The sequence below is a fragment of the Rhamphochromis sp. 'chilingali' genome (assembly GCF_963969265.1).
Source record: "Rhamphochromis sp. 'chilingali' genome assembly, chromosome: 19".
Classification (NCBI taxonomy): domain Eukaryota; kingdom Metazoa; phylum Chordata; class Actinopteri; order Cichliformes; family Cichlidae; genus Rhamphochromis; species Rhamphochromis sp. 'chilingali'.
In genome coordinates this window covers 19,327,646-19,355,324 of record NC_137946.1, presented here as the reverse complement: position 1 = coordinate 19,355,324, position 27,679 = coordinate 19,327,646, and the positions used below count along the sequence as shown (strand labels likewise).

General features: G+C 39.5%; 2 protein-coding genes across 2 annotated transcripts; one reads left to right on the top strand and one right to left on the bottom strand.

The window, feature by feature from the left end:
* The first annotated feature begins 1,114 nt into the window (after positions 1-1,114).
* On the top strand, positions 1,115-16,641 carry LOC308387150 (calpain-2 catalytic subunit-like). Its single transcript, XM_080867047.1, is given in 17 exon segments — positions 1,115-1,389; positions 6,048-6,225; positions 6,407-6,564; positions 6,712-6,869; positions 7,140-7,151; positions 7,278-7,472; positions 7,474-7,481; positions 14,952-14,997; positions 15,096-15,098; positions 15,102-15,170; positions 15,257-15,314; positions 15,413-15,471; positions 15,616-15,684; positions 15,846-15,924; positions 16,036-16,149; positions 16,220-16,272; positions 16,600-16,641. Coding segments are annotated over 17 exon segments (1,533 nt in total). The 5' UTR covers positions 1,115-1,142; the 3' UTR covers positions 16,627-16,641.
* Positions 16,642-17,384: 743 nt separating this feature from the next.
* On the bottom strand, positions 17,385-21,348 carry nsrp1 (nuclear speckle splicing regulatory protein 1). The gene is made up of 7 exons (XM_080866958.1): positions 21,122-21,348; positions 20,189-20,279; positions 19,935-19,991; positions 19,708-19,836; positions 19,340-19,547; positions 19,108-19,210; positions 17,385-19,010 (listed from the first exon to the last, which is right to left on the bottom strand). Exons 1-7 carry the CDS (start codon positions 21,139-21,141, stop codon positions 18,194-18,196), a joined length of 1,425 nt encoding a protein of 474 aa, XP_080723084.1. The 5' UTR covers positions 21,142-21,348; the 3' UTR covers positions 17,385-18,193.
* Between the last annotated feature and the right edge of the window lie 6,331 nt (positions 21,349-27,679).

Here is a 27,679-nt window from a genome sequence, read left to right as displayed (position 1 = left end):
CCATCACACGCGTCCAAGTACTCCACAGCGTGGCTGGCAAGAAAGGGTATAAAAGAAGAAAAACTAATGACATGGCCTCCTTGTTCACCTGATCTGAACCCCATTGAGAACCTGTGGTCCATCATCAAATGTGAGATTTACAAGGAGGGAAAACAGTACACCTCTCTGAACAGTGTCTGGGAGGCTGTGGTTGCTGCTGCACGCAATGTTGATGGTGAACAGATCAAAACACTGACAGAATCCATGGATGGCAGGCTTTTGAGTGTCCTTGCAAAGAAAGGTGGCTATATTGGTCGCTGATTTGTTTTTGTTTTGTTTTTGAATGTCAGAAATGTATATTTGTGAATGTGGAGATGTTATATTGGTTTCACTGGTAAAAATAAATAATTGAAATGGGTATATATTTGTTTTTTGTTAAGTTGCCTAATAATTATGCACAGTAATAGTCACCTGCACACACAGATATCCCCCTAAAATAGCTAAAACTAAAAACAAACTAAAAACTACTTCCAAAAACATTCAGCTTTGATATTAATGGGTTTTTTGGGGTTCATTGAGAACATGGTTGTTGTTCAATAATAAAGTTATTCCTCAAAAATACAACTTGCCTAATAATTCTGCACTCCCTGTAGTCCAATGGCTTTGCTTTGGAAATCTGACGCAACTGGTAAAAGCTGTTTTTTACCACAGTGGACACCTGTTTCTCAAGTTTAAAAGAGCCATCCAGGAACACTCCGAGGTTTCTTACAGTGGGCGAGAGATGGCTAGCGAGAGGGCCAAGGGCATCAGCTAACTGGTCTTTAACATGTCTGCCACATAGATTTGTGGAAATTCATCAAATCTGACAAAACAGCAGGCTCAGAGTGAGGCCTTTCTATCTTTTTTTTTTTTTTACATTATATCCAATCTACATGTTTAGGGTTGGGACTCCAGTCTTATGTATTACATTGTCAATATATAAAAGAGGGTGTGTGCTGCACATGTCACATCTTGCAATTTCAAGGAGGGATCAGTTGGTTGTCACCGTGCACAGGTAATAATCTCTGTTCCTTTCAATGATAGCTCTCACACGGAGTTAGGTGTCTCTGAATTATTATTATTTTCCTTGCACCAGAATCTGTCGGAAGACTTTGATCATCATCATGGCTAAATCTGAAACTTGTCTCGTCAACTTGCATTACCAGGATGGCAGCGAGGGAAGCCCCTCCAACCCTGCCAAGTTCAAAAATCAGGACTTCGCTCAGATAAAAGCTGACTGCCTCCGGAAAGGAGAACTGTTTGTGGACAATGAGTTCCCACCAAACGGTCTTTCTTTGGGTGACCTGGGTGATATGAGTTCCTCACAGGAGAGTGAAGTGAAATGGCTTCGACCAGCAGTAAAATCATTTTAATCATTTTAACCTGGACAGGATGTCAGGTAAGTGACATGGCAACCACACATCACATAATTTAAAAGAATAAACACACATCATTTATCTATTTTAAAATGCGCTTAGACTGCATGGGTCTTTTCTCCACAGACATTTTCAAGAGCAAATCATCTGATGGAGTGATCCACCTGACATGGGATGAGGCAAGTATATTTCCGTAATTTCCATACATTTTTTAAAATGTAAATATGCAGTTTCTTTTGATAAGTGTTACTATTGTCATTTACAATTGTGTGTAATATGCAAGTGTTACAGTTTTTAATGTGTAAACAAAACTAAACAACATTCATACACAATGGTCATTAGTTATACTTGCAAGTATTGGGTTTCATCCCCTTTTTTCCTCAGAATTGCTTTAATTCTTTTTTGGTTATTTCTCAAATATTTTGGTCCATGTTCATATGATAGCATCACACATTTACACATCCATGATGTGAATTTACGATTCCACCATTTCCAGATCTGTTGACTGTGACGGCCAACTGAGTACAGTGAACTCACAGTCATGTTTGGGAAACCAGTTTGGGATGAGTTTTGTCACATGATGTGTTATCTTGTTGAAAACAGCCATCAGAAAACAGTTATTTTGCGGCTTAAAGGGATGGACATGGTCAGCAGCAATACTCATGTGGGCTATGGTGTTGAAGGGATGCTTAAGGGTCCAGCAGACTGAACCATTAACACAAGGTAGAATGGGTCCATGTTTTTTGTGTTGTTTATGACCTACCATCCATATATAAAGATTGTAGGGTATTTTTCCTTTTCTCAGCTTACAGGAGTGGTACCTGGTGAGGTATCCTTCATCTTTGGGCCGTCTGCTTCGACCTTTGAAGTGCTGTGTGTTCAGAGATGCTCTCCTGCATTCCTGAATACCTGCATACAAGTGCTGTTACTGTTGCCTTGCTATCAACTTGAAGTAGCCTGGCCATTCAAGCACCTCACTGAATACTTGGTCTTTGTGGACCATCTTGTCCAAAGATTTCGTTTTGCGGGGAAATCCAAGTAGAACAGCAGTTTCGGAAATACTCAGAACAGCCTCTCTGGTACCAACATCCATAACACATTCAGAGTCAGTTAAGTCACAAGTAAACAGAGAAAATTAATTTTACTGCATAGACATTAGCCATAACCAATGTTCCCTCTAATTTTTCACGTGTCTGAGCGAACACACAAACTCCCTGAGCAATCCCTTTGACCACTGTGAGCAACATCAGACGTGTGCACTGTGGTCACGCCGGCATCTTATCCATCCAAGTTACAGTACATGGTTTATTAAAATAATCAAATTACAGCGTTTACATTTATGTTAGACTACTTTTAATTAACTGCTTTAGCCCACTTACAATAAAAAATTATAAATAAATCTTGTTCATGAGCTGTGTATTGTGTTAACACTATTGGAAGTAAAAATAACTTGAACTCCAATTTCGAAAACACAACTTTTTTTTTTATAAAGCTCTGACTTGTATTATAATAATAATAATAATAATAATAATAATAATAATAATGGATTGCATTTATATAGCGCTTTTCAAGAACCTCAAAGCGTTATACAATTCCACTATTCATTCACTCTCACATTCACACACTGGTGGAGGCAAGCTACAGTTGTAGCCACAGCTGCCCTGGGGCGCACTGACAGAGGCGAGGCTGCCATATCGCGCCATCGGCCCCTCTGGCCATCACCAGTAGGCAGTAGGTGAAGTGTCTTGCCCAAGGACACAACGACCGAGACTGTCCGAGCCGGGGCTCGAACCGGCAACCATGCAATCGTATGAGTATGAGTCTGTGGTCTGGGAGAGAGTCTGTAACTCTCTGTCTGCAAAATACAGTATATAATGACCAATTTTGGGCAATTAATTATATAGTTACTTCTTCAAAAAAGTAACTCAGTTTGGCAAACAACAAAGTTTTTTGCAGCTATTTTTTTTTTTAACGCAGCCAATGCGCTTTTAAATAAACATTTCAAACTATTTACAGAACAATCAGCTGTTCTGCATCAAATCTGATGCCACACAAATTATTTGTGCCACTCCAAAAAACATTTCTGTCCACTATGAGATAAAAGAGAAAAAAAGCCTGATACCTGCAGGCCTGACAACAGGAGATGTATCACTCCTGTAACACCTGTAACATTCAGCAGTCGCCTCATTGTTCTGACACACACAACAAAACTATTGACTACACTGCACACTGACTACACAAGATTTGCGCTGAACGTCTCAAATCTCTCACATCTCAAAACACCGCCGTCACTCCTAAAACTTCCCCCCGTTTCTTAACAACAAGATGCCACGTTGCCATATCATTTTTTGATTGGTCGACATGGTACTTTTTTGGACCAATAGGAAAGGTGGGGGGTGGAGTTTGTTTTTGCTCACAGGCTTTCGAGCGTTTTCCTTATAAAACGCCGTTTTTACCGTTTCTTCCCGCAGTAAATATAAACAACGACAGTATTCAGGAAGAAAACCAAACATTGCATATTTTTATCACAACTCTGGTTTTACGTGGCCTATCAACACAATTTAAAAACTGGTATAAAGTCAACACTTTTTCTGTCAATTGTTCCGTCTGTCCTGCTCACATCTCCAATGCTTGTACACGTTGTCATTAACGTGGCTTCACTCCACATCAGCCACGCCGCTTTGCTAGCTAAAACACCGGTGTCGGCACCAGAGATGGGCAGTAACGCGTTACTGTAATCCGATTACTTTTTTCAAGTAACGAGTAAAGTAAGGGATTAGTATTGCAAAAATGGTAATTAGATTACCGTTACTTTCCCGTAGGAACGCTGCGTTACTGCGTTACTAAAACCGTTATTTTTTTTGCGAGAATGTCTCATGACAGTGACGGAAGCGAGTGTGATGTTCGTGACAAAAGCTGTGTGCAGATCAACAGTGGATCATATATCCAGTGCGGGAGAGATTATGAGCGTGCAGCGTTTAAAGCGTGGAAGTACTGACCTTACTTTGAGTTTGATTCCATAAAAAGTGACAAAAACATTAGTTTCCGTTGCGCGTGGGAAGAAAACTTCTTTTTACAGCGAAAAAAAACCCCCTAAACTTCCAAGCAAGCACCAAGTGCGCTACCACGTAATGGGAAACTCACAGAGAAACTCGCGGATTCTTCCACTGACCGCTGCGGCACACCTGCACCAGGGTAAACCTCCGCCTACGCCACTCCTGCTTTACAGGTGAAAATAGAGCAAAAGGACCGCTAGTCTTTGACTTTATTTATTTTCTGCTGTGTTTTACTTGCATCTATTTGAAAGAGTGAGTGTAAACACACAAAAAAATTTATGTGCTGGAATGTGCAGAAAATAGGTTTAAATGTTAAACAAATTTCTTCCAGTCAGAGAATGTTGCATATAATTTAATTTTTGCTTGATGCATAAAGTTAAAAGATTAAAACTAATAAAACAAGTTTTAAAAAGGGACTTTTCCATTTGATTACATTTTGTATGATGGATTATGCAGAAAAAGTAGAATTGGGCTGAAAGATCTATCGCTTTATTACCTATTCAGGTTGTAAATCGTGCTTTTAAAAAGTAACTAAGTAACTAAGTAATTAATTACTTTTGAAAATAAGTAATCAGTAAAGTAACTGGATTACTTTTTTGGGGAAGTAATCAGTAATTAGTTACTGATTACTTTTTTCAAGTAACTTGACCAACACCGGTGTCGGCACATAAGGACTTCATAGCCTGTCAATGACGTTCGCTGCGTATATACGTATCGGCTGAACTATGGGATAAGGTGGCATCGTTCTAATCCCATATGGGAGCAGCCAGTCACTTACTGACTAACACTGCAAAACATGATTGTTGAAGTATTAATTTGAATTTCAATTCAGGTTAGTTTTTTTTTGTCCACAACGCAGATTTTGGACATAACCCTAACAAATTTAAATTGAAAAAAAAAAGCCTCTTTTTTTTCTTTCAGTGGTCCATCATTTCTATGTACAACTAGACCCAACAAAATCAGGAGACTTGCTGTTACAGGAATAACGTCTTCCTTCACCAATGGGAAAGCAGGACATTTTCTGTCAGGGTGACAAGGCTGACAACATAACCCTTTTTGATTTGCTTGGAGAATCACCGTAGACCAGTTAATCTTTTGTGATCAGTCCCTTCTACCATTTTTTCATATAAATATGACTGCAACATAGACATTCACCATGTGACACCTCCACTGTCTCACCATTTGTTTTCAAATAATTTCATTAAAAAGGCAACAACAATATAAACGTGGTTCAGATGGATGTACTACAAAGCAAGTTAAAACATATCCAGCTCTCTTTGCATCATCTCACTTAATAAAAACTCAGTAGGAGGTAACTGTTAGAAAGAAGTTTTTTGATAGTTTCTTTTTAACATTGATTCCAATATATGCTAATAATAGAGTTGATACACTCCTCGTTAGATATAAGCACACAGTGTGAAGGGTTAACTCAGAGGCAGGAGAGGTAAATGGCTAAACACTTACACAGTTTCAAATAGGGAGAGGCTGCTTTGACATTTTGTGAGCAGTGTTGCCAAGGGAAGCAACAGCTTTGCACATGCACAATTCATTTGCAGTTTGTACGCATAGGGGTGAATATCTCCTGCTCCGACATAAGGTAGGGGCGACTGCTGCATGAGGACTAGCTGCCACCTGCCAAGTTTTCTCACACAGGACAAGATCCCTGATTGGAAACCCAAGACCACTGACATGCAAAAGGTCAGGTCAGATTTGTGGGACAAAGTAAGTCCAGAAGTTAAAAAAAAGTGTTTCGACCGTGACGACGGAGAGTTCTGGTAAATTAGAAATTTTGCACACTGTTTACTCTCAATATTTTAAAAAAGCATTTTAAAAACTCAAAAACAAACAAAACAATCACACAATCATTTTGATGCATTACCAAAGAGTTTATGTCTTACTGCTTGATATTTAATGTTTATTTCCTATTTTATCTCTATCTGCTCATCTGGCTGTCAGGATGCAAATGGAGGACTTCTGTTCCTGTTTTGCTAAAGTATACATCTGCTGTGAGACCCCTAACTTTCTTGATGGAGACTTAAAATGTCAGTGGAATTGCATGATTTACGATGGGAGCTGGGTAGCAGGGACATCTGCAGGTGGCAATGTGAAACACTGTAAGACAAGTTCACTCCTATCTAAACTTTAACTATCACTAAAGGAATATTTTGGTTTTTACATTTTTCATTTACCTGTACAAACACAAAACCCACCATAAATTTCTAAAACCTGTAACTAACAAATAAACTGTTTCCTCTCTGTAGCCACCTTTGCAACAAACCCTCAGTATCGCATTCGAGTGACTGTTATAGACAAGAAGGAGCCAGGAGACAAAAACATCGTGCTCTCCCTGATGCAGAAACCTCATCAGGGAAATCGCATTGAGATACGCCTCCACAAAACTACACTTACCATCTATAAGGTATTCATTCTGAATCCGCTTCCTTTAATTTAAATACTTGTTAAATACTGCAACTGATTACCAAAGGACAAGAAACTAAATCTTTAAAACAATTGTATCACCCTGTTATTAAAACACAAGCGCTTTTCCTAATTTAGCAGCTGAGTTAGTAAAACAATAATAATAAAAAATGCCTTCACTGATTTCACATTCATTATTTAAAGTTACTATGGAAAATGGTTCCTGTGGAACAGTTTAATGAAGTTATTCTTGCCATTTTCCAATTAACAGATTCCACCAGGGGTAAGTGAAAACAATAACAAATATATGAAACTGTCTGTGCACCAAAAGTAAATTCAGCATTTTAATAACAATGTATACTTAGACTCAGAAGACTATTTCACTAAAGTTCCTTCATATTTCTCCCAGACCCCACAAGGACGCCTGCAACAGGATTTCTTTCAGAGGAACAGCCCTGTGAAGGCAGAAAAGACTTACAGCACTCGGCGAGATCTCATTGAACTCCACAGTCTGGAACCTGGAGAGTATGTGATCATCCCATCCACCAAAGAACCCAACATCACTGCAGATTTCGCTCTCGCTGTCTACACCAAGACTGATGAATAATATCATGTAAAGAATCCTTCACATAATGAAGGATTAATATGATTAACTCAGGATAATAAACTACATGAATTATTTACTTAACAAAAGACACCATAGGGTAATTTCCTATTTGTTAGCCAGACATCAGGTGTGTTATCTCTGCTGGCTGTGAAATATGGGCGGTGGGGTTCAAAATGGTCACATGAGTCCAGTGTTGGGGAGTAACGGAATACATGTACCGCCGTTACGTATTTAAAATACAAAATATGAGTAACTGTATTCCGTTACAGTTACCATTTAAAAGGGTGGTATTCAGAATACAGTTACTTTGTTGAAATAAATGGATTACACTGCGGTACTTTCCCGTTTCATTTTGTCGCGGGTCAGGACTGTTTGGGTTTTGTTTGACAGCTACGTTCTGTTGTTCCAGGCGGCAGCGTTACGGTTGCCATGGTTACAGGGCGACGCTCTCTCTCTCTCTCTCTCTCTCTGCGACTGTGTGTTTCCTGGGTGAGAGAGCGCCTTTTCGTTGTTGTTGTTGTTGTGCTAAGCTAACAGGCAGAATGCTACAAGCATAGCTCTAAAGAATGTAGCATCATGGGCAGTGTAGTCCATGTTGCAGGGAGAATGGACTGCCATACACGTTATGTGTCTGTGAGCGCGAGGAGGGAGAAAAAGGGGAGTGGAAAGGTACGAGTTGTCATCGAGGAAAAACGGGAGCTGGAAGCATGTAAATATAATAATAACCACTTCAGCCAAGAAGAGTGCCTGACGAGCCCAGTTGTAAGTAAGCTATTAAGACTCGACTGTACACCGTGTTCGTGTTTTCCTCCGAAAACAACAAGTTCCGTTGGAGCAGACTTTCGACGCCTCTCTCTGTCTCTCGCAAGAAAAGTTGACCCACACAACAAAGTAAAGCTATTTTTCGGCTACGAGCCGACAGGGACCCCGCCGTACTAGTCAGAGGTCCCTTTACTACAGTTCGGAGTCGCGGACCTTCAGTAATAGTAATAAATCACACAGCAATAGTACATTCACGTTGTTGTAAAAAGCATGATAATATATTAAGTAATCCAAAGTATTCAGAATACGTTACTGTCATTGAGTAACGTAATGGAATACGTTACAGAATACATTTTGGGGCATGTATTCTGTATTCTGTAATGGAATACATTTTAAAAGTAACCTTCCCAACACTGAAAATAAAACAGGATGATTTTTCAGCTCTGACTCTGTCTGTTCTTGTTTTCCCCTCTACTTTCAATAGAAAATATTATTTGCAACATTAAGTGATGTCATCCTCAGTATAAACCGTTACACACACTGTGCTGCCATAAGGAAAATATTTATAAGGTAAAAAGAAAGTTGGAAAATTACACAAGCTTGTGTAAATAAAGCTTGTGTAGCTTATTAGTTTAGCTTAATATGTAACCCCAGATAATAGTATGTTTTGATGGCCAATTAGCAGCATTCTATAAAGGGCTGCCAGTCAGAGGTGGGTAGTAATGAGTTACATTTACTCTGTTACATTTACTTGAGTAAGTTTTTGAAAAAAAAAAGTACTTTGAAAGTACCTTTTTTGCACGATACTTTTTACTTTTACTTGAGTACATTTGTGAAGAAGAAACGGTACTTTTACTCCGCTATATTTGCAAAATTCAACTCGTTACTTTTTAAAAAAAATAATTAGTTTAACACATTAAATAACATGCCACCAGTGGAGTTTCCGGTAACTTTTTTACCAATCAGATGTGGCCATGCAGTCACATGACCAATTTGAAACACAAACACATCCTCCAACCACACACACCCTTATTTTGCTCCATTGAGGTTTATTTCACACCTCAAACATTTAGTAAACAATTAAAAATGACAGGTAGTAATAAAATAAACTACTAACTCTTTTACACTATGTCCACACCTACACGGGTATTTTTGAAAACGCAGCTGTTTCGTCCACACGTAAACAGCGTTTTGAATCACCGAAAACGGAGATTTTTTAAAACTCCTTTTTTGCGTTTACGTGTGGACGAAGAATACAGAGTTTGTCACACAACGTCAAAGGTATGTACCTTTTTTTCACGTCACACTGTGCGCCACGTTATTGTTTACATGAGATGAATTGCAGAATGGCGGATAGAGACAAAATACTGTTAATCTGACTATCTTCAGTTTTTACAGGCTTACATACACACGCAGTTACTGTCCCTCCATTTACGAAGGCAGAGGCGTCACGTTGTGAATATTTTATGTGTAGTTGTTTTTTTACCTGTGTAATAATATTCAACATTGCTATCAATACATTTTTCAAAAAATGCCTCTCTGTGCAAAAGGGGTTCAAAAACATAAACAACTGTGGGATACTGTTTGTCTGTGGTTTGAACCAGGGGAACAAATCACGGCAGGATCAGCCTGATATTATTTGTATCCCGCTGTAACTTTACTGTATAAAGAGCAAACATCTCCAACATGTCAGGAGTAGTTAGTCATTACAACAAGTGTTTGTGAACTAAAAATTAAGAATGTGGGATACTGTTTGTCCGTGATTTGAACAGCCCAGCGCGTGCTCCCGACGCAGGGAAAACCAATTCTGCTGAGGAGACCTACCTTGGCACTTGTGCAGGTGAAGCCAAAGGGAAGACATGCTTCATCATATTTTATAGTCTTTGGCTTAGAATGAAGTTGGTTTGGAAACATACTCAGCGATGCTTCATCTCCTGCTTTGCGTTTCTGTGGCCGCTTGTGCTAGCAGTGTCCAAGCGTTTTGGTTTTTTCCCCCCCTTTTCATACCGTGCCTCCCCTGCAATGGCTCTGCGCCCCCCCTAGGGGGCGGGCCCCACACTTTGTGAAGGTCTGAGCTAGCCCAACTGCAGTAACCCTACAAACTGTTGTTTAGTTTTCTGCCTAAATTTATGTCAGAAGTGATACCAGAGCTGTACGTTTTAATCTTTTCAGAAATCTCTCAGTCAGAACATGCTATATTATCTTTAGATGGAAACGAGCGAGCTAATGCCCTGCTACCTTCTAATTCTGTTATACTTCATAAATCCTGTTTTCATGGATGCCTGGATTTTAAACTTAATTGTTACACCGGGTAGAGCAGCCACAATGCTCATTTTATTAAAGATCAAAGAATTTAGACAGTTTTTTAACTCTCAGCGATGCCGCAGTGTTCGTTTGACATAGGTACCAGAGGCAGAGTTTGGACCTGGAAATGGCTAATGAAGCCAGACTTACGTCCACACTAATGCGTTTTCAAACGTAAACATATTGTTTTCTCTCCGTTTTGGCCTCCTGTCCAAGGAAAAACGCAACGTTTTGAAATCCCTCCCCGACAGAGCATACATTTCAAAACAGAGCCGTTCAGTCGCAGTGTGGACACTCAAAAACGCAGACTTTCTAAAACGATGACGCATTTTAGTCATGTGATGCAGTCATGTGACCAAATAAACAAAGATAGTGGAGTGCATTATACAGCAGTTGTTTTAATTGCTCTCAATTTTGGCAGCCCTAAAAAGGATTAATATCAGCTTATACATGCTCCAGATCTTTCTTCAAATTCTTTAATACTTAATCGCTTTTGCGCATGCGCAAAAAAAAACGTAAGCACTTTTGGCCGTTTTAATGTGGACGCACAACTCTGTGAAAACAACTGAAAACTAGTGATGTGCGATACCACTGATTTCCTTTCCGATCCGATACCAAGTAAAATTCAGGGTGGTATCGACGATACTGATACCGATACTTTGTACAAAAACTTATTTTATATATTGTATCTCAAATTATAGCGTCATAATGATTACAGGACATCAGATTACTTGTTCTTATAACTTAATAATGCAGAGTTCATCATATAGAAATAAAAAAACGTAAGTTGTGCCTGCATGCAGCACTAAAGGACTCCGTGAGAGACGTCTGTCTCGCCCTAGCAGCACCTGTCCCTCTCCTCCTCTTCAGTTCGCCTCAACATACGCTCGTCATATTCTGTGATATGATTTACTCTGAGGTGTTTGACAAGGTTAGTGGTGTTGCCACAACCATACATGCCAACCCTCCCGATTTTTCCGGGAGAATCAAGAATTTCAGTGCCCCTCCTGAAAATCTCCCGGAGCCACCGTTCTCCCGAATTTCTCCACCCGGACAACAAAATTGAAAAACAATATCGCCGAATTCATAGCTCGGCCCAGCCAGTTCCAGTTTCCAACAATGGCGGAAGCTACTTAGTTTTAATATTACTCTTATTTCTCTTTCTGGGTTGCAAAAAATCTTTTAACATATTTTCAGGTGAGAATGTAGCTGTGTAAACTTCAACTATCTGAGCCGACCGACACATCGTCTTCAAACCCCCGCGGTCTTCCGCTACTCGGGTTAAACATGATATATAAGTCACTTTGATAACTTAAAAATTTTATTGTTTGGCTTTTTCAGTGTTTTATTTCTTCATGAGTAAATCGGTTTGGCTGAGATTAAAGTTATTAGATTAGATTCAATTTATTAATCCCTCGGGAGGGTTCCTCTGGGGTTTTCACACAGCTGAATAAACGTCAAACAGAAAACTGATTAAACAAAGTGTGAGACGGTCGAGAGTTTACGTCAGCGCCCGGTTATATTTTAGATAGCAAGGAGCAGACAGCAGAGTTTCACTCCACCGAGGGAGCTCATGACGTACTACCCGGCTTTCTTTAGACCGCGAAGGTGGAAGCAGCCTCTGGATTTGGACACCACCGCTGTTTCCGGGCTGGCCAATAATAACAGTGACATTTAACGTATTTTATCCGATAAATAAACACTGTAAAATGTATTTATCACCCCGCCCAACAGCCCTTTTGAATGTCTCCCTAATTCTGAGGTCTCAAGGTTGGCAAGTATGGCCACAACACCTCACTTTTTTGCCACATGTATCGCAAACCACGTCTCAGCGGTTTGTGGAGGTAAAGTATATCCGCACAATTATGCTCAGCCATTGTTGTGAGTGCGCACGCCAAGGGGCTGCGAGACATTTATACAGCAGTATTTCGCACATGACTATGAAAGGTGGAAGAGGAAGTAGTTCCTTTGAATGTAGAATATCCGAATGTTATAGTTTCTTTCCACTGTGTTCCTATTAATGATAAACTACAAATTTATCCTAAATTACTAAAATATCAATATTTTAATGTGAGAATTGATTCTACAACATAAATGATTGGTATCGGAGGAATTGATATTTCAGGATCGATCCGCACATCACTACTGGCCGATGTGTAAAAATTATAGCTGTCGAAATTAACGCGTTAATTGCGATAATTAAATTTTGGAATTAATTACGTTAGAATATTTAACTATTTAGCGCAACACGCAGATAAGTCGCTCCCATAATTCCACTTGATTTGTTTACCGCGCCACTGAAAATGGAGAAGCAGGAACAGGATGGCCTTCTGGATGGGGAATTTAAATACAAGAAGAACATAGATGGGACAATAAACAAACGCGTTGTAATTTGCACTCACTGTAGTAAAGAGTTTCAATTTCACCGTTCAAATTCGACCTTAAAATACCACCTTAATGCCAAACACGCGATTGTCGGGGCAGCTGCTTCACCTGGCCTGCGTCAGACCACTCTTAGTGAACGCAGGCCACTCGGTAAGTCTTCTTTGGACAAACTGACCGACAATATAGCCAAATGGATAGCAAAGGACTGTAGACCGCTAAGCATTGTGGAGGACAAGGGCTTTGCGGATGTTTTAAAGGTTGCATCTCAGGACGCGTCCTACAAGCCCCCAGCGAGAAGCACAATAACAATTCGAATCCACGAACTGTATGAAACGGAGAAAAAGAAAAAAGAAGAGGCTTTAGTTCACACAGAATGCGTGGCTCTGACAGGAGACCACTGGACATCATTGAGTAATGACAATTACTTTTTTACAATTACTTCTTTTTACTAAAAATAACTCAGTTGTTTGGTGGTGGCTATGGCGGAGCTTCCACAGATTCAGTAAAATTAACAAGTGGTGGAGGCCAGCAGGTGGATGAGGGAGAGGGGAGTCAAGGAGGAGCAGAGACCCGAGGCAGCCGCCGGTCCAAGTGTCAGGTGAACTGAACTTCAGGTAAGAAATTATGACCTGCAGTCTATCTGGGTCAGATATAAACCAAGTTTAGGTTGGAAGTTGGAATATGGAATATGAATATGGAAGTTGCTTGAAGACGTTTCACCTCTCATCCGAGAAGCTTCTTCAGTTCTAAGGGTCAAATGGTGGAGAGTCCCAGATTTAAACCCCGTGGGAGTATCCCCCCAAAGAGGGACAAAAGGACCCCCTGATGATTCTTTACCTAATCACATGAGCAAAGTCTAAGGAGTTTGGAAAGAAAAGTGTCTGGACTTGTTTAAGTTGCTTGAAGACGTTTCACCTCTCATCTGAGAAGCTTCTTCAGTTCCAAGGGTAAATGGTGGAGAGTCCCAGATTTAAACCCAGTGCGAGTTACCCCCCAAAGAGGGATCCTCAATCTAATCACATGAGCCGAGGTGTAAAAATGGGTTTAAATCTGGGACTCCCCACCATTTACCCTTAGAACTGAAGAAGCTTCTCGGATGAGAGGTGAAACGTCTTCAAGCAACTTAAACAAGTCCAGACGCTTTTCTTTCCAAGCTCCTTAGACTACAATGACCTGGATGACTGAGAACCTTTACAGACACATGAGCCAAGGTGTGAAAACAGGTGTGGGTCACAATCAGCCAAGGTTTCGGGTGAGCTCATTGTGAAACCTAGCCCCACCCTATCATGTGATTTCCTGAGGTCATATGGCCCAGGGTGTGAGTGGGCGTTAAGGTGTCTGGGAAGGGATCTCAAAACTGGATTATAGATGGCAGACAGTTGGTGTCGTAAACCACCACCTCTGTTCAAAGATGGTCGCTCACAGTGGACGTAAATGGCTTCTTTCACTCCTCTTTCTCAAGCTTCTCAGATGAGAGGTGAAACGTCCAGACGCTTTTCTTTCCAAGCTCCTTAGACTACGATGACCTGGATGACTGAGAACCTTCACAGATTTAGTCAGCATTGATTTAACTTGAACAACATACACTGAAACTTGGGAAACAATTTCATCATATACATTCCTTCATGTACATTCCAGGAGGGGTGGTATGAAAAAAGAATGCTTGGACATTGCTAGCATAATGGACGGGGTTCCCACACAAATCCAAACCAACTTCCTTCAAGCCAAAGACTAGAAAATATGGTGAAGCATATCTTTGTTTAGGTGGTGGTGGTGGTGGGGGGGGGGGGGGGGGGGGGCAAACATTTTTCTTATAAAACAAAGGGGGGCCTAGCAAAACAGTTTGGGAACCACTGACTTAAGGAGAATGGTTTGGTTTCACCTTCAGTGGACTTCAGTAGTCCTGCTAAGACTCTTTATGGCTATCATGATCCTGAAACGTCACATCCTGTTTTCTTGAGATCTTGAAATAGCTTGATGACAAATGTTAATTGTAAAGCTTTAAACCTTCTCTTCTGCTTCTAGGCCCTGTCAAGGAGGGGAAGATGAAAAAGATGACCATCTTTCTGAGGTTTGAAAAATCTGTGTTGTATATTTTTCCTCCAAGTGTTATAGCCTCTATTTCACACTGCTGCTGATAAGAAAGAGATAAATTTTGCTCTCTTGTAGATCTGAGACAAAGACAATGAGAAAGCCACTGATGAGGATCCAAACTATGCCTTATTTAAACTCTATGCTGATCAGGTGTCAATCTTTTTCTCTTTCTTCAAATCTTTACTTTTTCCTGATATGCATCGATACATTTTAGTTGTTTCTCTGCCTCTTGGTAGAATGATGAGCTGCTTTCTGTACAACTCCAGAAGCTCCTGAATGACAGATTCCCTCATGGTAAGATGAACATGTGTGCTATGAAAGGTTCAAAATCATCATTCATATCTTGTTGTTGATTGTTTGCTTTTATAGAAAAAATTAATGTTTTTCAACAGGGAATGGCCACAGGGGCTTTAGTTTGGATGCCCGCAGGTGTATGATTGCCTTGGTGGATGTATCCTAAATTATACAGTTATTTTCCTTTTGCTTTTATGTGATGCCACACCCAAAATGATCAAAGTTGATGATCAAACTGACAACTGGCCACATTTCTATTAGGAGTAAGAACTTTTTTGTAAGATATCCTTAACCTGCACAGCTCGATCAAAGGATGACAATGACCTTTACTGAATTCTCAATTCTCTGGAAGAAGATTCAAGAATACAAAGTAATGCAGCAAGTATAGTCTCCAAGATTAATACATAATTTAATTATTTCTTCAACTTTTAGAGTTTTTTTCCCCCAAAAAAACTTTCAGTTTAAAATTTTAAAAATGAGATATGTTCAAACTACTATTTGCTTCTAAATGTAAGTTCATCCTGCTTGTAGAATCTCTTTCATCGCTCTGATGTGAATGAAAATGGATCCCTGTCTGACGATGAGCTCCAGAAGGCGATTAAAGCCGCAGGTAACACTAATTATTGTCACATTTGAACACATTTAAGTGTAGTAACACATTTGGAGCTTGCTTCGTGTTATAACTGGAGAACTCCTCACTGTCTCCTCGTGTCTTTATCAGGAATGGATGTTAATGATGCCAGTGTGGGGCTGATGTCGTCTCGGTATTCAGGCTTCTCCACCACCTCTTTGGAGGAGTTCACCACTCTCATGTTGCGCCTGGATAAGATGTCAGGTAATAAATCCACATCTTTTATCTATTCCAAAATGTGCTTAGACGTCTGTTGCATGGGGGTTTTCTCCAGACATTTTCAAGGGCAAATCATCTGATGGTGAGATCCACCTGACCTGGGATGAGGCGAGTATATTTAATACCACTTAATACTCTTTAATGGTGCACTTTAATAAAAGTGTCACTATTAATTAACCTTTGCTATTGTGTGTAATTATAATATTAGGATAAGTAAGAATTGCCTTTTACTATTATAGGTGTGTTAAGTGTAAGTGTGTTAAGAAAATGACTCTTTCAGTCTTTTATCCATGCATAATCATGCATGTTACTATAGTTTTATAGAGTAAATTCAGAACACATGAGAGAACTGTAATACAGAACCATTACAGTGCAGAAATTAGCCATAAACGAAATAAATTGTACGTCTAAAAGTTGCCTTTTCTTTCATTTCAGTGGTCTCTCATCTCCATGTATAACTAGACCAGACCAAATCAGGAGAACTAAAAAGATTCCTGCAATCATACTTGCTTTTAAGTCTTAATGCACCAGCTTTTACAGGGGTGACCAGGCTGAGATTATGTTTTTTTCCTTTTGCTTTTTCTTTCTTTCAAACCAAACCACTGTAGGCCAAAAATGTGATCTTTTTTGTCCATTTCCTTTCATAATTTTCATAATACAAAATGTTATCATTATTCAAGTTACCAGCAATGGCTAGCAAAAGTTCCATTCATAAACTATTAGGGTGCCATGGTCAGATAGGTATACCTGCTAATTGGTGCTTAGTAACTTTATAACATACTAGAACTAGGTTTTAGAGCCAGCTTAAGGGGTGCAGTTTGGTTTTTTTGTTTTTTTCAGAGGGGGGGGTTACTTGCGGAATCCCCAAAGTATTTAGACCAAAAAATGTAAACCATTTTCTTTATTTTTCCTTTTTTGTTTAATATTGTTGTGACACAAATGAGCAAACTGATTATTTGACAGTTAACAGTGATCAATATCTGTGTTTGAGCAAATTATACATTAAAAAAATGCCCATGTTAAGTAAAACATATTGTGAAATAGGCATAATAGTGACTCAGCAGCATTAATGGTGAAAGCAAATAAATATGTTTAACTGTCAATTCTCTGTATCTCCAACTTTCCTTTGCAATGATTATATAGCAATAAAAAATGATACCCTCTGAATTCTCTTTTGTACTTATTTCAGTATGGAATTAAGTCTGACCAGGAGCAGTAGAAACTGTGAATCAGACCTTATTTTATTAGTCCATCACTGAATACACCAGAAAAATAAAAAGTGAATGAACACATCACCAGTTCAGAAGTCAAATCTGCAGTTTAGCAGCTGAGATAAAACGTACGATTTACACTCATTCATTTAGGACAGGATACAAGAGGCTCTCTAGAAAAAACCCCTCATATTCAACATTTTTATTTTTACAAAGATAAAACACGAATCTGCATTTCTTTGCCAGGGACTGTGAAATATTTGCACACTTTCAGTCTGTTCATTGTATGGTGGTTACAGGAAAAGGTTGGTAATGTACTATAATCATATTAACCATGAAAAGACTATAACCAACAATAAACTTACCCTACTAACAAGTACTGTCATCTTACTCAGTTTGAGCTTTACTGCTGTTCAGAAACATTATGAAGATCAAAAATCCACATTGCTGCAGTGGGAGGATGGTCTTTAAAATGAACACAAACATTGCAGTTCATCCTGTTCTAGTCTTAAAGCCCCACTAGTCCACCATGTATGCATTAACCCACAGTGAAAAATAGTCCTTAAAAATACATTTTCCCAATTTCCTCCAGTTTGAGGATTTTCCCCCTAAACATTTAAATAAGTCTCTTACATACAGCTTCATGTTAAGATGTTAAAATGTTTATTTTTCAGTAGGAACCACCCTACAGGTTCAGTTAGCACTAAGTGTTTAAAGAAAGAAAAAATCATTTGCTTTTTTAAGGGATGTCTTTTAAACAAAATATAAATATTCTCAAAACACAGAGTGCAGTTTGGAGATGTTTTCTGTGTGTGCTCTCAGTCCTCCTCTTTCTCGATATAGCTTTTAGATGCAGAGCGGGCCATCTGCCTGGCCATGTACCTCTCTCTTGCCGAACTCACAGTCTGATCTGTGCTGCGCTTTGCAAACTTGTTTGTCTTCTCCTCCGCTTCCTCTTTCTCCTCACCTTGATTTTTCTGCTCATCTTTGTTCTCTATTGTGCATTCCACTTCTTCCTTCCTTTCAAGTTCATTTTCTTCCTTGTTCATGCCCTTCTCCTTCTCTGGTTCCTTCCGTAGTGCCTGCTCTTCCTCCAGATGTCTGTCTTTCCTCTTGTCTTCATCCGGTTTCCTTCTCTTTTCCCTCTCCCCATTCTTATCCCGTTCTCTTTCTCTGGAGCTCCTCTCCCTCTTTCCATGCCTGTCGTCCCTTTCGGTATCACCTCTGCCTCCTCTACCTCTGTCGTCTTCTCTACCTCGGTCTCTGTCTCTCCTTCTATCTCTGTCGCTTCTTCTTTCTCCATGCCTGTCATCTCTTTCCCTTCCCCTGTTTCTGTCTCTTTCTCGCTCTCTCTCTCTATTCCTTGCTCTGTCTTGGTCTCTGTGGCTCTTTTTATGTCTGTCTCGCTCCTTCTCCTTTTCCCTCTCCTTTTCGTCACCGCTCCCTGATGAAGGTGACCTCTGCCTGTACTGGCGTTTTGAGTGTGCAGAGCCGCCCCCAGGCTTGCTAAACCCAGATTTCTGCTCATGTGCCTCCTCGATGTCACTGCTTGAACTTGGGATATTTTCATTGGATGGAGGCGAGGAAGCAGGTGAAGTCTTTTCTGTGTCTTTTGAATCCTTTGAAGTTTGAGGTCTGTAAAAGAAACAGTGATATAATAAAGACTCCGAAAAAAAACAAAAAAACATGCACATGTTCATCGGTGAGCAAGTAATGAGAAGCTATGACTGACTTGTTCGCAGAGCGATCTGGTATTGCCTCCTCTCCTACAGTCTGATTCAACAGGTGCCGATAAAAGCCACTCAGGTCTTTTTGTTTCTTCACATCCAAAGCAGCTAAGTAAACACAAATTTTAACAAATCACACATACTTTGTATTTAAAATATCCAAAATGCTCAAAGATTACAAAAAGTTGCATCAGTCATTCACAGACATTAATAACAACTGCTAAGTATCACTCCAACCTTCCATCTCTGCCTCTCTCTTCTCTCTCTCCTCCTCCTCCTTCTGTTCCTGCAGTTTTTGCCTATAGGCGGATGTAACATAAGCCTCTTTATCCGCAAACTTCTCTCCCTCTGCTTCTCTTTCCTTCTGAATCTTCCTCTCCTCCCTTCGTTCTTGCTCTTTCTTTCGGTCCTCTACTGCTTTCATTAACTGGTGGATATATTTTGGCTGTAACAAAGAGAGACAGACAAATTTTCATCTCATATATTACGTCAAATGGACATCAGAAAACAACTTGAACCGAACAGCAGCACTGAGGTTTTGTTACTACTCCAGCTGCTTAGTTTTCAAGCACAGCTTTATAAGCATTCAGCATAAATTAATTTACCTTTTTGTCTGTGCCTCCCAGGATTTTTTTGCTGGTCTCTAGTCTCTGTTTTTGAATGTCATCGTACACAGCATCGTAGTCATATACAGTACTGTCCTGTTCCAGAGCCTTCTGCATCTCCAGACGCGTCTTCAGAAAGAAGGAAAGTGGAAGACAGAAAGATGAAGGCATCAAATCACTGTTTGTTTGTTTTTAATTTAATTGAATCTTTTAATTTTTCTTCTTACTTGTTTCATCATCTTCTTTTTTATAGATTCTCTCTGCAGGCTTTCCCCAACTGAGGTCTGAGGGAAAAAACATACAAAAATAAATTCAGTATATTTAGAAAGAAGCCTGCTAACAAGCAAGCTAGTTAGTGGATAAACTTCTTTATTATTTATTTTCAGTTTCTTAATAGACAAAATACTTGAATAAAATTCATTTTACTAAGTGACAAAGTACAAATTGTAATGTCTTGTTTATAACAAATCTGTTTACCCACCTCTTCATCGGAGTCATCATCGAATACAGAGGGTTTTGGTAAGGTAGTGGTCTTTGATAATCCCTTCTTTTGTGGCAAAATGAGCCCATACCTGAGGATAATCACGAAACAGAGGTTCTTAAATTAGGATTAAGATTAGGATTCAACTTTGTTGTCATTACACATGTATAAGTACAGGGTAACAAAATACAGTTTACATCGAATCAGAAGTGCAAGAGCAGTAAGTGCAAAAGTGCGATTATACACAGATAAGGGTAGTTTAAAAGGTAGGAATCATTATGAACGGATTCTGACAAATAAGTATACAGATGTTTATATTGCTATACAGAGAGCAAATATACAGATGTACTACGCACAAACGCACAGATGTATACATGTGTAGAGTTATACAAATGATCTGTATAGCATACAGATTCAACGGCACATTTGACAAGCTTTCACTGGTTATCATAATGATTATGCATCTTCAATGGGGACAACAGCAAAGGCTTTAAACTGACTGTGACACCAAGCAAGCATATTATTTGTTTGTTTTTTTACGAAATAGACCAAATTGTATTTTGAATGACTAGCATTTGCTGTGAACTCTTCCCAACTACAACCATCTGTTCGGGTTAAAATAAAATTAAAAAAAAATAATAAGCTGACAGAGGAGTGGTAACCATGAAAAACACAAAACGGGTTTTTTGATAACCAACGTTAAGGAGCTGCTGTTTAATAAGTTATGAGAGAGACTAGCATAACGTTAGCATTTCGCTAGCTGGGTCGCTAGCTGCAAGGAGAGCCGACGTTTTTATACAAAACCCCGAGCTGGTACTACACGGCTGATATAGTGAAATAAGCTCTTTTAGCACGACTCTAAGCTTTACCGTAACAACCTGAAACAATATAATAACATGTTGTTATAATCATGCTAGCATGTCTGCAACTCACTGTTTCGTAGGGACCGCCATCTTGCTCCGCTGGCTGTGGACTCGCACAGCAGATTCGACACAATTTCAAGCGGCTACAAACACAAGCTTCAACTCAGCAGGCAGTAAATAAGGTCACCGCATGAAGGAGCCATATCCATGTTTTTGGGGAGTGTTATTTGCTGCTGTTATGGGTTTGACCCTCTTGACAAATGTACGGACTTCTAACGCATATAGGGTTGCCAACTCCCTGAAAGATAAATAAGGGACACCTCGTGGCCAGGGCCGGGCGACCCAGTTGTCTTCACCCTTCCCAGTGTGGTAGCTCTTTTTTTTGTGTGTAAAATTATTTTTTAACCATTTGACTTGAATTTGATTTAAGCAGATGCATATTCTTTGTGATATGACCGTATGGGAAACAAATGATCATTTAGCCATTTATTTTTTAGCTCAAAATGACAACATTAACACAGTAAAACAGGCCTCTTTCTTAAACAGAAGCCTGTCATGCTTAACTTTTGAGAATATAAGTAAATCTTTCTTTAAAAGAACTCTGTCCTGCTTAACTTAAAATTATATAAATTAATAGAAAACAATAGAACGAAAAATATTCTTGTAACAGTGCACATATAGTGCATTTAGTACAATTGGCTCCAGTTGAGGTATTATTTCAGCTTTTCTAAAGCTAATCAGCTGCTCCTGTTTGTAAACCCGCTTGTTCCCATGATTGCGCATCATAACTCATCATCATTATTCATCTATGTATTACTTTTATGTATTAGTCATCTATTTGTTGTAATCATCTATCCTTGCAGTTGTTTATTACACAAAATAAATTATATTATCACACTTCTGGCCACATAGCGCTGATATTCACTGCACATGCCCATATTAACCCCAATGTTTACATATCATATCTGCTTCTGCCGTGGCCTGGTGGACAAGAAATTGGTTAAGGGTTCCCCGAGCTTTCACGCCCCTCATGTTCTTCATGTGCCACCACTAGAAGCATGCCTATGGAAAAAGTGCGCCGGCACACAGTGCAGTGCGCTGTATAGGTGTTATCGTGCACTTTCCCAGCCAGGTGTTTCCCTTTTCCCATTCCTCCTTTTTTTCTTTCTCTGAGGGGAACAAACATTGCTGCTCTGATGCTGGGCTTACACTGTGCGATCTTTGGCCCATTTTGAGACGATTTTTGAGTCGTGCGACCGATTTGGTGATCGGCCCGATTTTGGCCTTCATCGTGCATCGTGTAGTATACGTGGGGTAACGAGAAGCGATTAACACCTCACGACCAGCTCCCGATCATCAATCGCTCGTGACGTGTCACCACAGCCGCTCACACTGCTCGCGCGCAAACACGTAAACGTCGGTGAAAAAGACGGCGCAGCACGGCTGTGCAGCGTGTGATCTGGACACAAGCGATGGAGGCACAACTTGTAGAACTTTGGAAAGCTCATCCGAGCCTTTTCGATGTGGCATCACAAAATTATCACGACCACAACAACCATGAAAATAGTTGGATTTACATTGCTGCTCAATCACAGCTGCCTGATCATGTTTTTCATTAGCAATTTAGCAAAGTTGATGGTGGTGGTGTGTGTGTCTGTGTGAGTGAAAGACAGAGAGAGCGACAGATTTTCTGTTATAACCTTCATGTTATGGAGGCACAGTGTGAGCACTCGGGTCGCATCAGAGCATCGGGCGGTATAGTGTGAGACCTGCATCGTGACCTACCAGCTTCTAACCCCTGCGCGTCAATCGTGCAGTTTGAGCAGGAGCTGAATAACGTGACTGAAAAAATCGCACAGTGTCTGCCCAGCTTTAGGTTTACTGTCGTCCGAGACTTGCACCGCAGTGTCGGCGTTTGTTCCCCTGTTGGCCATGCTTCTTGTTGTGGTCAACTGTTGTCTTCCGGTATTTTCTCTGTAAGCGACCTTTCCTCGACCAATGAGATGAGCGGTAATCTGAATTGTCATAAGTGTGCTGTCAGCTCATTGGTCACAAAGCAGGAGAGGGGCTGGGAATGATGTTTTCAAACAAAGTGTTAATTGCATTAACATTTATAGACTACTTTTGATTCTCACTGTATTACGGGACAAAGTGCGTCCCTTATTAGCTCAATACGGGACGTGTACTTGTGTTTCTAAATACGGGACGATTCCGTCTTTTAAGGGACGGTTGGCAACCCTAAACGCATAGAGGTAACATTAGATAAACATCTGCATTCTCAATCATCCAGGAAAGTAAATCTCCAAAAGTTGATTCTGTTCATCTGGACATAGCGTTTTGTGGGAGAAACATTTCGTCACTCATCCAAGTGACTTCTTCAGTCTCAGCTTACTGCAGGTTTCCCCAAATCGTACATTTGCATAATGTCTGAAAACAGCCCACTGAAGGAACAATGGGCTGGGAGGTCAGTTCCTTAATCATAATTATGCAAATTCTCATGACCATTGATCAACAACCACTGACCAAAACCCACTGATCAAAGACCACTGATCATTGGCCATGAGTACCATTCACAGAGAGTTGGGGAATTGCTGCAATCACAGCATTGTAAGATGTACCCTTAGCAAAAGATGTACCCTTAGGCCCCCTTCTCGATTCAGAGGAACTGACCTCCCAGCCCATTGTTCCTTCAGTGGGCTGGTTTCAGTTAATACGCAAATGTACTGTTTATAAGATTTGGGGAAACCTGCAGTCAGCTGAGACTGATGAAGTCACTTGGATGAGTGACGAAACGTTTCTCCCACAAAACGCTACGTCCAGATGAACAGAATCAACTTTTGGAGATTAGATAAACTCCGACTTGCTTACCTGGACAGGTAATACATAATTCGGTAATACTGACGCTCATATAAGCTATTATTACAACTCGTGTACATAGAACATGTGTCAAATGTTTAAACTGAAAAAAAAAAAAATCATTTTAAGGGAAAAAAATGTCACCTTGAATTTGACTGTAGCCACAGGGACAGGGCCATGTTTATATAGCATCCAAGTTTCAAGTTCAACTTTCAGATTTTCAAGTCGTTTATTTGTCATATAAAGGTATCAATGGCACATTACTACCAGCAGTTAAATTCTTAGGCTCAGAGCCCCCTCAATATTGCACATAGAAAGGTAAAATTGCACACAAGAAACACTTAGATAACAATAAGATGAACTATATAAATAAAGAAAATATATATTTATTTAAAATAAGAAAAGAATAAATCAGTACAGTTTACTATAAATATTGTAGCAGCTGTAGTGGAGAGGTAGTGGTATGTACATGTACAGTGACTGTGCAAAATAAACCCATCTTGGGAACTGAGGAGATCTTTTGGCAGATGAATTTTGTCCCACTCTTGTGTGATATAGGATCTGGTTTTTATTCATGGTAAATGGACTGATTCTTAGCTTGACTCATAGCGCTTTTATACAACATGCCACATTCAACCAAGCTCTGCCCAGCTTTACCACTTTGAAATTCTGCCTCTGTAAGATGCTCTTTTTATATTCAGTTATGTTACTGACATGTTGCAAATAAAACAAGTTAGCCTACTAATTCTGCTGCTGCCGTTATATACATAAAGTGCATGTGCAGCAAAATGGAGTTTGTAAGTGTAAGTATCTACTTGTATTCTATACTGCATATAATATGCTGCATTAGTATGTACCCAGCATTTTACTGAAGCTGAGTTTATTATCGCTACTTCTGCTGGTTTGGTACTGTCACATGTGTAAGTATAGCTACCATGTGAGAACCACAAAGTGACAAGCTCAAAAATGTTTTCAACTTAGCAACCGATAAAGTCTGAGAATTTCCGAGAACAGCTGACCCTCAAGGCCTAGTTTATTACTAAAATTCATCATAAGGAAGTTTGAAATGCTTGTTTTTTCAATGATTTCAAATGGCACTACAAATTGTGATCTGAAAAGTAACTTGTAGGCTAATTAAAGCTTAGTAGCAAATGTAATATGTGCCTCGGAGATGTGGCACTGTAATAGTAAAGTACATGATATTGGTATTTGAGTATAGCATTTATGTTTTATCTACCACTGCTAAATTTTCATTTGCCATGACCATCACTAAAACATGAATGGCTGACTTTTCTACAAAAAGTCAGTCATTACAATGCATTACAATTGTAAGATTTAAATATAATTATTACAATATCTTAATTGTAATTTGTGAAAATATTTACAAACTAGTAAGCCCCTTACCATACATGATTTCACCCCAAATCCAGCACCCTGAGGCTGCTTGCAAAGCGGACAGAAGGAGGCCGAGGACTAGTGAGTGTCATATCTAGGATGAAACAACAAACATCCATGAGTACATCAGGAAGATGGCCACAACTGATCATGTGCTTAGTTAATAGTTTAGGCAGCAGAAAAATATATATTTTTAAAAACCTAATTTACTGTAGCAGAACTGGGCTTTAATATTTTCTGTATTGGTACAGCTCCTTCACCTCCCTAGAGTTGATTCATTAAAGGTTCCTTACCTCCAAAGTGGAAACAAATTCTACAATAAATCACCACAATGACCAAAAACCAAAGTGTACTGAAATTTGTGACCGAACATCAACAAAGTGCAATAGCATGAAAGTAGTCATTTATTATTAAAAACAATGGGAGGCCCATAGGGACGCCTCACATTGCTCAAAGTGCTCCTTAAATAGATGAGTTTTTAACTGTTGAGAAATCAAGTGCTGATAAATCTCAAACACCTTTCATTTATTTTAATTTGATTTGTTTTGTCAAATGCTCTCTTCTAAACCTGTACGTTAATTCATTCCATTAAATAAGATCAAAGAGCGCACGGCTCACCTGTGATTAAAGCTGTAGCTTTCAGTCCCAGCCGCCTCATCTGAGTGACTCTAAATCCAAACACCATTATCTCTTCCGTAATCTGCATCTCATCTCCCCTGTGGCCTTACTGCTAATCCTTGCGATTCACGACCAAACCTGCCTGATAGATGAACGGACTATATGGCGATCAAATGAACTATGCAGTGCTGGTTAAATGGACAGGTAGGTTTACATAAGGCCAGAAGAAGTGCTTTAAGTAACATTCACGTAGTAGGGCTAAGATATGTGGATATTGGTGACTAAAAGAAACATTTTCGCTTTTTGTGCAACAGAGAAAATAGGGAGAAAAGGAACTACCAGTGCCTTTAAGGAAATACAGTGAATTATTGTTTAATGCCTTAGTTTTTGATTTTTAACAATTAAGTCTGTGCAGACGAATGGAGAGAGTGAAACCAGATTTCACAACAGGTAATGGCAGTAGTAGTCCTGGCATGATGAATCTGTGCATACCTCCACGTGCTGGTCTCTGGGCTGTGTTACACTTGCTGATGATGACACACATTTAATATATTTACGTCTGTGGTTTTTGACAGGTTCCTGTTATCCTTGATCTGTGCCCTCAGGCAACAAAGATAACAGTGTAGCTGTACAGGTTTGGACAGGAAGCTACTTGCGTATGCTTACAAAATATCATATGACTGCTGGCTGGTAGACTACAGGAAGGTGCCCCATTTTTTTCTTTTCCCCAGCCTTAAGCATGAGTACAACAGGTTTAGACTAATTCTCTTTAGCCATTTTCTACAAAGGTTTTTCCAATTTAGTCTTGCTTTTCAGATTTGAGAGCAATTTACGAAAGTGGATTTGGTAAAGTCTTTGGTCTCAGATCATTGTAAATTAATTAAACTGACAGCAGCATATGTATAAAAGTATTTTATGCAAATAAACTCTCTTAAATCAATAAACCGCATTAAGAAGCACTTTGAGATCATTATACATCTATCAATATTAATGTCTTTTGCTGCTATATTTAAAATATTAAAGATACAATCTATTTAAAATTAAAGCAGCATGCCTACAGAGTATTAGGATATATTTGTCCTCAAGCTTCATTAGTTTAACTACAACAGTCCTAAAGTAGTAGTCTGTGTGAGTAGTTTCAAGGAAAAGCCACACAGTATAGTATGCTGACTGCTTAGTTTCCACTGCCCAAAACATTGTAAAAGCCTCCTTTCACCCTGCCACCACTGGTTTGACTTTCTGCCCTCAGGCAGACGCTACAGGTCACTAAATCTCAGACTAACAGTTGTGGAAACAGTTTGTACCCTAAGGCCAGTACCACTCTCAACCAACATGCAAAGTGAACAATCACAGTACACACTCGCACACACTGTCACACAATAAAACCCTTAAAATATTCTATTAATTTTATGTTATTTATATACATACTTATTATACAGTCTTGTAGTTTGCTTTCCTTTAGCTTCAACCTTGTTTCATCAAGCTGGGGTGGCACTCCCAATCTCTTTGTAATTGAATTGCAATAACAATGTAGGCTTTCTGTTCTATTCTATTCTATTCGATTCTATTCTATTCGATTCGATTCTAGGCTTAAACCTTGTAATGCAATTGTTGTATGCGGTTTACATAATGGTGCATTTACACTTCTATTCAAATAAATGACCTCTTAAGAAGTAGTATTGCTTCTCTGTAGACACTCCTCATAAGTGCTTTGTTTATCTCCAGCACACACACGGTTAATCGGGATTGACAAGCTAAG

Coding starts and splice junctions, on each gene's coding strand:
- nsrp1 (XM_080866958.1), bottom strand. CDS start 21,141: ATGGCGGTCCCTACGAAACA. Junction 19,548..19,707: donor TGGGAGGCACAGACAAAAAG/GTAAATTAATTT, acceptor TCTTTGTTACAG/CCAAAATATATCCACCAGTT. Junction 19,211..19,339: donor GAGAGAGGCAGAGATGGAAG/GTTGGAGTGATA, acceptor GTGTTTACTTAG/CTGCTTTGGATGTGAAGAAA.